General features: G+C 38.4%; 1 protein-coding gene across 11 annotated transcripts in view; it reads left to right on the top strand.

Moving 5' to 3' along the window:
* LOC131151778 (uncharacterized) overlaps window positions 1-12,662 on the top strand; it is an 80,882-nt gene that overhangs the window by 24,949 nt on the left and 43,271 nt on the right. For all 11 annotated transcript variants that reach the window (XR_009135763.1, XR_009135762.1, XM_058103190.1 and 8 more), the window contains one exon: window positions 1,938-1,982. Coding sequence is in view for 9 of the 11 variants with exons in the window: in XM_058103190.1 (XP_057959173.1) it covers window positions 1,938-1,982 (45 nt within the window). In the remaining 2 variants the exon portion in view is untranslated. The remainder of the gene's footprint in view (window positions 1-1,937; window positions 1,983-12,662) is intronic.

Below are 12,662 nucleotides of genomic sequence, written 5' to 3'. Positions count from 1 at the left end.
CACATCATGTAACCTAAAAAACCCCAGTTCACCCTATCATATGCCTTCTCAAAGTCCAACTTGAAGATGATAAGCCCTCTTTCCGTTCCTCAGATCTTCAACCACCTCATGGCCACCAAAACCGCATCCAAGATTTGTCTATAGCTGTCCAAATCCACTACAGGCCTCTTAGACAAGACTTCAGACAGAATCCCTCAGCATGGGCCATTTTACTGGGAAAGCATCCGGTGATAGAGGCTTTCTTATGTATTGATAGATTCTTGTTTACATGGGAAGATGCTTACCCGTTTGCTAGGCTGGGCAGTGGGGACCCTTATGGGGCCTGTCTTATATCACTGCCCTGTCCTCCTTGATTCCAATTCAACGCAGTGGAGCATTACGCCATTTATATTCAAAAACATGTGGTTGACACACTTCTTTTAGGGAGTGTGTGAGGGTTTGGCAGGGGGAGGAGGGGTGCACAGTACATAATTGGGATGGTTTAAACTTATGAAAAAACTGAAGTATGTGAAGGTGAAGATGGAGCAATGGAATAAAGAGGTTTTTTGGGAACGGTAAAGAAGCTAAAAATAATATCTTTCTGGGAAATTGCTTGTTTGTATAGGCTGCGTGAGTGTGGTCTAATAGATGAGAGAGGTAGGGCAAGAGGGGTTAGGCTTTGCAATGATCTGGAGGTGCTGGTTTTAAGGGATGATATGAGTTGGTGCCAAAGGGCAGTCAACATGTGGTTCTTCCATAGAGTTGCTAATGGGAGGTGTAGGCAGAATTTTATTAAGGAGCTGGACTTAGATTGCGGGGCTAGGGAATGGGGCCAAACACAGATTGGGGTGGAGATTATAAATTTTATGAACACCTATTCACTGAGGAATGCTTGAGTAGGCTGAGGCCAGAGGTTTTGGATTGGAGTCCCATCTATACTACCTCAGCTCAGTGGTTGGAGAGGCCTTTTCAGGTAGAAGTTACAAGAAAAAAGAAAACATGTTTAGCAAGTTTGGACACATGTTCATTTTGCAATTAAAATAATAAACTTTCTAATATATAAATGGTATTGAAATGCATGTGATCTGCTGAAAATTTCATATACGGACAAATAGATTCATGTGCTATGCAAGAGACGTATTCAGAAAAGCAATGTTACTCTTTCCTTTTGTGAGTTTCTGAAGGTGAGAGTTAGGTTTGTAATGTTTTGTTATGATTTTGAATTAGCTAGTTATTTATGTAAATCCAGCTTGTATTTTTGTTCATGTATAGATTTGTGCTTGGTATCTGCCTTTTGTATACTGCATAACTCTAGAGAGAACTGAATTTAGGGCAAGAAAGAAATATTGCTTTCAATATCTAATTTATGTCCATTGGTTTGTTCTTGAGTGAAAATCCTCTCAATCAATATTCAATCTTTCCTTCCTCCTATATGATTATAACTTCTATGTTCTAACTGCAGATGTTGATATTTAAAATTTTAGGGTTTCAACAGTTCTCAAAGTCAGACATATTTTCATGCTTTATGTGATTTTACTTAATGTCACTGTAATTATTTGGATGAATGATAATATGATGCTGCAAGTATAACGGAGTAGTGTAAGGTTAATTCAAAAATACTTCCTTATATTGCGAGAGACACCTTGACCAGCTGTCCTTGCTGCAAGTATAATAGAGAGATGGCGAATTGTATTGGGTTAAGTTTAATCCAGAAATTCTTTGCCCTTTCTTTTATATTCTTTGTTGTTTCTTCAATATGCTTTTGTTTTGTTCACTTTAAAATAAAGATCAGTGAAAGTAACTAGGGGAAAACAATGTTGTAGGACATCATATTGTTTGCAATAATTACATGATCCATTCAGTACAAAACTGCGCGTTAAATAAAATCTACTAGTTAGCAGGAACTTTGAAGTATTTGATATTAGAATCTTGACTGCATGTGATTCCTTTCTTTTCAGGGTTCATACGTTTGTTCAGCCTACAATTAATCGTGTAGTCAGCAGGTAATGCTTTGTTCACCATTTCTATTTCCTTTTTTGGTAATCAATTCTATTTTTTGTACCTGGTGGTTTTGATTCCTGACTGTTTTCTGCGGTCAGGCAATTGGTCTGACTGCAAGAACTTAATATTCGGAGTTCTATTTAGTAATGTTTTTGATGTAGTACCAACCATGGGAGAAGTAGGGAAGAAAAGAAGATGGAACAAAAGAAGCGGGGGGTGGGGGTGGGGGGAGGAAGAGATGAGAAGAAGAAATCGAAGGAAAATCTTAACACACTCTAATGTACAGTATAGCCCTCTAAAAGGTCCCTAAAGGCAGATTATTATTAAAATATCCCAACAATAGGAGAATGCAAAAAAAAAGAAAATTTATAACAAACTAAACATAACTCTCCCAATCACCTAGGGCTTTACAATCCCTGGTCTCTTTGAATTTGGCTCCCATTGAGGATGAACACAGTTCATCCATGCCAATGTGACTACATTAGTTTTATATTCTGAAAAATTTGAATAAATGTGACACCCAGTGCAGAAGGCTCCCATGTTATCGGAATATGGGGAGGGCATGATGCAGTCTTATCTCACACTTTGAGAGACTGCTTTGCGAGTAAAATCTCCAATCTTCTTGTTTGGGCACTTGCCCACATATCTGAGAAATGAAAATGAAATGTGTACAAGAACCAAAAGCTTGACATAAATAATAGCCAATATCAATAAAAACATTGTTTCATATCACCTAATGCACAAGGCTTCCATTTTTGGATTTTGGGGAGGGCATAATGCAGAGTCTTACCTCCATGTGAGTTGAACCTCTAATCTCCTTCTTTGGATGTAATACCCTTACCATTGCGTCAATGCTCGCCGACATATTCTAAAAAGTACGATGCAATGTGTAGAACCAAAAATTGACATAGTTAATAACCAATATGAACAAAAATATTATTCTCAAATGCAAAAGGATCCCACGTTATCAAGGTTTGAAGAGGGCATGAAGTACACAATCTTGCCTGCACACTTCGATAGACTGCTTAGTTAGTTGAATCTTCGATCTTATTGTTTGGGTTTAAAAACCTTACCATTGGGTGACTTTGGGTCAACACTCACCGAGTCTATAGAATGCGAATGTAATGTGTAAAAGAACCAAAAAAGTTGACATGGTTAATGATCAGTATGAACGAAAAATTTATTTTTTTGATCTGTAAAGAAAAAATTTATTAAATGGGATCAAGGGGATGCCTCCCAATTACAAGAAAACAAATTGAGATCCCCCAGACTGCAAGGAGTAAAAAAAAGTCAAGAATTAGATGAGCGCTATTAAAACACAATCCATCATGCCAGCTTGTTCCTGTAGCAATCCAGTGGCCTTTACTATATGTAAGTGTGTAGCTGATCCATTGGGCTATCTTATTCCTTTCCTTCCACACATAACAAAGGATGGCAAGGAGCTGAGGGACAAAGTTGTCCTCCTTTCCTTGTTACTTTGGTTATAGTATTGAGACCCATAAGTCTTCCTTCAGTATTCTGGCAGTAACCCGTCTGCTGCCTGGTCAAAGAAGTGGCCAAGTCTCAAAAAGTTCCTGGTCCAGGAGCAGTGCAAGATGACATGGTCAACAGATTCAGCATTATCCAAACATAAAAGGCATCTATAACAAGGGACAGCCCACTTATCTGCAGGTTATCAAGAGTAAGAATCTTTCTAAGTGTTGCTTCGCTCATAAAGAAAGTGACCATTGTGTTTGTGGGGGCTGCTTTTATGGATTTCCAGGGGAAGTTGTTGCTGGTTGCTTTTAGAGGAATGAGATTCCTGTATATCTCCAATGAGATGTCTCAGTGGTCAAGGCTTGAGACATCCTTGTTGGAGGTATTGGATTCAAATCCTAGAAGAGGTGGGAAGGGATATGGAATGGGAGATGGGCTACCTCTTGTTGTGCTCCCCAAGCTTAGTATGAGCTTTCAATTGACCAAAAAGTGTACTATAAAAAAAAAGATATGACTGTAAATCTTCCATTTTTATCCAGGGTTCTTTGGCATCATTAGTAGTGTTCTAATATTGAAATTTGTACAAGAAGCCATAAAAATCTGTTAGATGGTCAATTTACCAATCAGAGAAATTTCTATCCAAGGGAATGTTCCAAAATATCCTTTGATATGTAACTTGAAGGTGGTTGTTGATAAAAGAATCCACATTGCAAGCCACATTGAAATAAAAGGGAATTTGGCACTGAGGAGATTGGTCACACCAAATATTGTGCCAAAATAAAACACCATCCCCATTCTCCACTGGAAAATTGATAATAGGAAATCATCCTAATCTTTCTTGAAGATTTTCCAAATTACAACACCTTAAGCTCCTCTCCCGACTCTGGTGGTCCAGCCACTATGTCACCATATTTAGAAGCAAGTCCCCTCCAAAGGCGGTCCTTTTCCTCTATGAATCTCCAAAGCCATTTCCTAAGGAGGGCTATGTTGGAAGTAGAGAGAGATTTAAGCCCTAAGTGATGCAGAACAACAATTTGGAACTACAGCCAACACATAATTTGGGAAAGATAGAGGGGAGGAGAGGGGAAGAAGAAGAAGAAGGAAGAGAGAGAAGGAGGTAAAAGGGGAAAATCCACGTTTACTTACCGATTCAAATTCAACAACCTGCTCCTACATTACTTTCACGCACTATTTATTAGAGAGCCAATAACACAAGAAATCACACATCTAGCCCTATAACTAGATGAAATTACAAACACCCCTAAATTGCACAAATATTAAAACAAGCTCCCAAATACACATAATACTATACTAATTAAACTAAAAAAACATAATAAACTGATTACTTAAACACAACAACCCTTGTCCAACTCTTCTCCACCAATCTCCAACAGGGATCAACCCATGGTTTGGCTTCTTGTCCTACATTACTAAGCCTCTGTTGCAATTAGGGTGTTTAAGAGCTCCCATTAGACAAGTTGATATATAAACTTCTCCCCCGAGCTCCCTCAAAGGAATCTTATTTGAATTCCTTATGGCTAGACCTGACAAAGTGGATAAAAATCCGTTAATCTGAATTGCATCCGACTCGTTTTAACCAACTTATAATCAACCGCTTGCTAAATGAGTCGAATATGGTTTTCCATGTTCATATCCGCCTCCTTAGTGGGTCGGGTCGGGTTTATCCGGCGGATATCTGCCAACTCGCTTAAAAGCCTATTAGTAATTAACTCATAAAAGCCCAGCAGCCCACTGCCCAAGTGCCAGAGGCCAAAGCCTGCCCACACGGCCCGTACGCCATACAGACATAGCTGACAGCCCCCAACCCCGCGCGACCCCTCCCACTCCCAGCCTAAGGCCGGCCTAGTCCCACTGATTCTCAAATAGCCAGACTCCATAGCAGAACGAGTCCTAGCCCTATTCCGGCGCGAAACCCTTCTTCTTCAACCCTATTCCTGCACCCCCTTCGTCTTCCACACTTCGAACCAACATGAGCCCTTCGCCACTTCACGAGTTCGTTAGGAGCTTACCCTTCGAACCAGCAGTAGGAGCTTTGTGAGTTGGTCTTCCACATTGCGAACCAGTAGGAGCCCTTCGCGAGTTCGTCAGGAGCTTCGTGAGTTCGTCGTTGACATTTTGAACCAAAAGGAGCTCTTCGCAAGCTTGTCTTCAAGCCTTCGTGAGTTCATCTGCTTCGAAGTTTGAACTCGTAAGTCTTCTTCTTCTTTTGTAGCTCTACTTCTCCCGCTTCTCTGTTATTACATATTTGGAAATTACATATTTCTACATAATTTTCTGCTTCTACACAAACAAGAAGGTAGGGCAATGAAAATTAATTTTTGTGAGAAGGAAAAAAAGAAAAAAATACTTATGTATTTTGTTACTGTTGTGTGTTTTACTTTCCACTGCGGTATTCCTGTGTAATTGCTTGTAGTTGGTAGCTTACATTGAGCAACAGATAGAGAAGCCTTTGACCTGTGCTTGGATGCCCCAATTAATAGAGTAATTATTATAATTTTTAGTTTAAATGTTGAAGCTTCATGTCAATTTTGTTTTGATTTGGTGTTTGTTGGTGGTCGACTTTTGAGTTCAACCTAGTTGTCAGGTGATTTTATTTATCCTTGGGTGTACTTGATGGCAAGAAATAATGTGGGGGCTTTTGTTGAATTCTCTCTAGTCAATTTGATTATGAAGTGAAAAAATAAGGAATCATCTGTAGTTTAGATCTTGAAATTATTTATGTATTTTAAAAAAATTATAGAAATTGATATTTAAGTCTTGAAATTCATGTTTCCACCAAAACCGTGCAAGGCATTGGATCATTTGCCTCCAGTCCACAGTTGGGCTTGGGTGTCAATAGTTTTGCCCCATTGCCCATCATTTGTTAGTAGTTTTGCCCCCGCTTTGGCACTTTAGACTTCCTTATCAAACCAAGACACTCATTTTCTATTTCCTTTTGAAATTCTTTTTGGGGTTACCTATTGACTGCTATTGTTTAATGTAATTTATGTATGTTTAAAAAAGTTTTGGTTAAACTCATTTTACCTGCCATTATTGGTTACCCTTATATTAATCTATGAATTATTTTATTGTGTGATAATTTGTTTCTTTGAAAAATTCTGCTTTAGTGAATTCATATATTATGATCTGATTTTTATTTTTATTTTTAATTATTTTGATGCTTCAAGAGATTGTGTTCTCTTCTTTAAATATCTCTGTTTGAATGATTCCTTGCATAGTTGCATTCTCATTTAGTGCACTACACAAGGAACTATGCTTCATGGTATGGAATTGAATCTATTTTATTGCTATTTCTTCCAATTTGGTTAACGTGTCCTTATTTTTGTAAAATAATTTGTAAAATCCATATTCATTGAGTTAAATGCTTTGTTGTTATTGGTGTAGTCAAAATTTCTTAGCTACCTAAATTTGGAAAAAATAAGATTCTTTCATTTTTTATCTCCCACTTTTATGATTTTTTTTTTCTCCTTTTTTATTTCTTACCAAACACCCATTTATGAAATTATTTACAACTGTCACTCACACAATCAATTATTTTTTTTTTAAAAGCAACTTTAGTTAGTTACTTCTAGCTTGTAAATTTGATGCAAGTTGTTTCTTGTTTTTTTTGCTAAGTCAAATTTCAATATAAAAATTGTGGTCATTTGACTCATTTCATTATGTTCAATGCTTACAGTTGTACTTATATGAATCAGGAATTGTTAATTAGTATAAACGATCGAATGATTGATATAGTTACTAGAAAAGTTAATACACAAAATAATAGCAAGTTGTCGTATACAACTTAAATTATTATGACACAAAATAAATTATTAATAAAATTATATTTGAGAATGACGGATTATCCGCCCATCCGCCATGAATTATCCGACCTGAAACCGCCTAATCAGCCATTTAAACGAGTCGAATATGGATTATGATTTTTTCACTCGATAATCCGTCTTATCAGCCACGGATTATCTGACCCGATCTGCTTTGCCAGGTCTACTTATGGCCTTATGGCTATTGAGCAAGGTATCGAGAAGAGGGACATATAGTTAGGGCTGTTCACGGTTCGGATACCTGAACATAACCTTTGTTTGCCAAACTGAACCAATCCCATCGGTTTGGAGATTTTATGAACTGAAACTGTTCAGCAGAGTTAATCGACTGTTTGGTTTGGATATCTAATTCGAACAGAATATGACTACCTTTTACGTAATAAAAAAATATAAATATTGATATTTTAAATAAAAGAGTTTACTTCTAGAGATAATTGAAAGAAAAAAATCTATTATTGTTGGGAAACAGAAAGAAGAACACAGAAATGGAATTTATACACTAAATCCACCTACAGAAAGAAGAACACAGAAAATGGAATTCAAACACTAAACTAACACAGAAATCGAACTTAAACACTAAATCCTCCTACATAAAGAAGAGCATAGAAAATGGAATTTGAACACTAAACTGAACCAATCTAAACACTAAATCCACCTACAAGAAAGAATATAGAAAATAGTATCTAAAATTATGAACTTACAGACAGAAAGTTGCTGGTAAATGGAAGGGGTGAAAGGAACTACGGAAGGGTCGCAACTGGTGAGGGCGGAAAGGGGGGAAGGCCAGCATAGAACATAGGGGATAGTCTGGCAGAGATTTGGAGCAAAGGGAGGGCAGCTGTGGTTGGAGCTTGGAGGAGAGAATAAGAACTTGAGAAGAGGCAGCAAAAAAGCAATTAGAAGGGGCTGAATGGAACTACGGAAGGATGGCGGTTGGCGAGGGCAGCGAGGAGCAATGGCTGGTGGAGAACGGAGGAGGTAATCCGGCAGGGATTTGGAGCAAAGGGAGGGTGGCCAGGGTTGGAGCTTGGAGGAGAGAATGAGAACTTGAGAAGATGCAGCAGAAAGGGCAATCTATTTGTGCCCTAGCTATGGTTGAGAAATTGAGAGTTTTTATTTTTTTTATTTTGAGTTTTGATCTGGTATGTTTAGCCACACACTTTATTTACCTATGCTCTTAAATGACCAATAAATGTAACCATGTGTTTTCATGTTTTAATTTTAAAACATTATATATTTAGTTATATGTTTATATAATATTGTAAATCTATATGTATCGTTTCGGTTCAGGACTGTACAAACCAAACCCGAACTGATATTTGAAAACCTTAAAAAATATGAACCAAAATCAAACCAAACAAATTGGTTAACCAAATTTTTGGTTTGGTTCGGCTTGGTTTTTCGCATTGGTTCAGTTTTCAAATATTTTTGAACTGTCCTACATATAATTGAATGGGAGATTGGTCAAGGTGCTTTTTTGATGGGGGTAAATCTCCCACCTTTTGACAAGTAGTTCCTTTTACAACCAGCCAGCTTCTTCTCGATTTCAACGATGGGGTCCTAAACTCCTTTGTCTTTAATGTGGCTCCAAGAGGGAGAGGTAATGGGAAAGTCCCCAGCTTACAACCCAAAAGGCAACCAAGGAGAGGCCCTTTAGTACTATTCCATACTTGAATAATTTCACTTTTACTCAAATGCACCTTCAAGCCTGAGGGTGCCTCAAACCCAAGCAGAATGCATCTATGGTTAAGGATTTGCAGAGGATCCTCTTAATAGAAAATTATGGTGTTGTCTGCAAATGAAAGATGGAAACTTAAATTTCACTGCCATTCTTCCAAATACTGAGACCTTTGAGAAGGCCTCCCTTAGTGGAGCTAACAATAAGGGATAGAGGGGATGACCTTGCCTTAGTCCTCTGGAAGAGTGAAAAGGTCTGATGGGTAGCCGTTGATGAGCACTGGAAAAGTTGGGATAGTAATACATTATTGAATCCATATACACAATGGCTCCCCCAAACCCATTTTTCTAAGAATATGGAGTAGAAAATTCCAATTTACATGACCAAAAGCCTTCTCCATGTCAGGCTTAGAAATCAACTCCCTTCTTGCTATAGGCATCCACAAACTCATTAGCAATAAGGGCTGCATCCATGATTTGCCTGCCCGTGACGAAAGCATGCTGCTGTTGGCCAAAAACTTCCATTTTAGTCCTTGTAGTGAAGACTCTGGATAGAATCTTGTAGATACTGCCCAAGAGGCTGATTGGGAAAAAGTCCTTAAGTGTTACAAGCCCTGGTTTTCTTGGGAATCGGGGTAACAAAGGTGGAATTAATGCAACTCACAAATCTGCCTGTTCCAGAAAAATCATAAAACAAATACTCAATGTCCTGTACCTCGATTTGTTTGGTAAAAAGTTAAGGAGAAACCTAGGTGCTTTATCACCATTACAGTCTTTGAGAGCTTGGTAAGTTTCCCCTTCATCAAAGGGCCTTTCAAACCACTATGCTGTGTGAGGATTTTGAGAGGATGCCCTCCACTGCTGGCCTCCAGGTTTAGTGGAAAGACCCAGATAGAATTTGCAAATGCCCCTTTTAATATCCTCTTCTTCAACTAAAGTTTTCCCACTCAATTCAATTCTTTTCACATTGTTGAATCTACAATAAGCATTTGCTATTCTGGGAAAGAAACTATTGTTTCAACCCCCCTCTATAAGCCTTGGAGCCTTAGATTTTTGCCTCCTAGTGGTCGAGTCCAAGTTATTGACCCCAAAAAATCCTTTCCTTAGCAAATATCTTCTAGCCTTACTCCAGGTTGATGCCATGACCAAGTTCCTTGTCATCCAACTCCTTCATGCCAATGAGGATCATAGCTTTTTTCAGTGAATATTCCCAAATGAGTTCCTATTCCACAATTTCAATTTTTCCTTCAGCCCTGTTTTTGAGGTAAATATAATGCTTGCTTTCCACTCAAAATGATGAGTAGACCACCAATGATTAACCTGATCACCAAAATCGCCATGCTTGAGCCACATGTTTTCAAATCGAAAAGAAGGTGGTTCCATTAAAGCTCTCCATGTCAAGGAGGATAGGGAAGTGATCTAAGATGGGCCTAGTGAGGAGATTCGACTAACCTTTGAGACATGTGGTTCCCATTCTATGATGATTAAGAACATACCAATCCTTGAAAAAAGGGGGACTCGCTGGAGTTGGATCTAGTGAAGGAGCCACTAAAATGGATGATCATTGAGGGCATTCGCATTGATAAAATCAAGGAACTATCATGCTAGTGCTCTCCAAAGTTCTCCCATTTATTTAATGAGGATATAAAACCATATTGAAGTCTCCCTTATGACCTTATAGGGTCAACATGCCTCTTCCAATAGTTCATTCCACAAGAGTTGTCTCAAGGGTCCTTCCCTAGGACCATAGACACTGGTGAGAATCCACTTGAACTTACCCACCAGGTTCTTGAACAAGCAAGGAGCTAAGAAGGAATTTATAGAGTGATCTAATATCTCAACCCCTTCGTGCTAGAGGTGTACAAAAATTACTGAAAAATCGAAAATCCAGACAGAAACTGAACCATTTGACATATTTTTTGGTTACGGTTTTCAGTTTTGGTTTGTCAATTATTTTGAAAATCAGTGTACAGTTTCAGTTTCAGTTTTACAAGTGAAACGAACTGAAAAAACTGAAATATTATGTTCCATAATAATACTAAATTATTTCTGTTAATATTCAGATTAATGGACTAACCAAATCAAATGTTTTTAAAATTACAATCGAATATTTATGCATGCGGATGAGGGCTATTTTCTCTTCCATAAATGATGTGGGATGAACGGTGCTTCCCTTTTCCTTTCCCTTGTTTCCTCACAAAACAATGAAACCATTACACCAAAGGCAGTGAGGCTGTGAAGCACAACAGCAGCATTCTGTGCATGTTGGACTTGTCTCACATCAGGTGAAAGCAAAAAGTGAGAGCCATTTTCCCTTTATAAATTGATATCTTGGACCACATCCTTTTCATATCCTTGGGCTTGGGCAGTACCTGCAGTTGAGCATGGGTGTGAACTTCTGTTTGGAACAAAAAATTGATTTTCCCCACTGCCCTTTTTTTGTTGCATGTTTTGAATTCAATAATTTTAATAACTGACAAAAAAACCGAACCAAACCCATAAACCATTGGTGATTATATTGACTGAGTTGTGGTTATCGGTCTGAGAAAGATTCTTTGGCTGATAATCAGCGGAAATATTATTCCCTAGTCTAAGAGGGTGGCCTTGGATCAACGGTATGGTTGCTCCTTTTTGACTGGTTGGCCATGGTTTTGAGTCCAAGGAAAGAACTTCTCTGCACAGAAGTAGGGGTAAGACTGCATACACCGTGATGAACATCCCCCCTACCCTTGCAAAGCGGGGAGCCTTGTGGATCGGGGACGCCCTTTTTTTATTTTTTATTTTTCCCCCAGTCTAATGGAATCATGCCTTGAGTACATTAGGTTAATGCTTGTTTGATCTTTGAATCACTAACTGTGAATGTGAGGTTGCCATAATTTGCACTTTGTTTGATTAATTTACATATGGATTCACATGGCGTTCTTCCAAAGGTACTAGGACCTTCTCAAAATAGGATATAATGGGAAATTTTGAAGATTTCCATAGAATAGGCGATTTTGTGTCTAGCATCAACTAAACCCTTATCTCCATGATCCCTAAAAGGTCAGGGGTTTGGGACATAAAAAAATTTCACCTAATCAACCTAGTTGGCAGCTTGTACGAACTCCTTGCCAAAGTCCTTGCAACTAGGCTCAAAATTTCAGTTTCATAAGTTATCGGGAAACAATGGCATGCCTTCACTGCAGGCGAGCCATCATGGATGCTACTCTATTGAGAATGAAGTTGTGGGTGTTAGGACTCTGTGAGCATCCAGATCAAAGTGACACCAAGAATTATACGTGGTACGGTCAATAACGACCTACGTCCACGGAGCACATGCCAAAATTCACTAACATGCCGAAAATATTACAATTCTCTCTCTCTCTCTCTCTCTCTCTTCTTCCCTTCTTGCTCTCTTTGCAGTCTCTCTGTGCTGTTGTTCTTATTCATACATCTTCCACAGCCCTCTTTTTATAGGGCTAGGATTAAATTACAATTAAGATAAAAATTAATCAAGAATGAGAGTTACAACAAAGAGATAAATTGCACCATAAATTGCACCGTGTGAAATTAAATTCACCACGCGTTTTTTGACTCAGCAACATGTCGTCTCTTGGCTATCTTCTGGCTCCATCTCTAATAATCTCCCACTTGGAGACAGAGACGTCTCCTCAACTAGAGTATCATGAATAAATGATGTACTCATAA

The sequence above is a fragment of the Malania oleifera genome, chromosome 3, assembly GCF_029873635.1.
Source record: "Malania oleifera isolate guangnan ecotype guangnan chromosome 3, ASM2987363v1, whole genome shotgun sequence".
Lineage (NCBI taxonomy): Eukaryota > Viridiplantae > Streptophyta > Magnoliopsida > Santalales > Ximeniaceae > Malania > Malania oleifera.
This window is presented reverse-complemented; position numbering and strand designations above follow the sequence as displayed.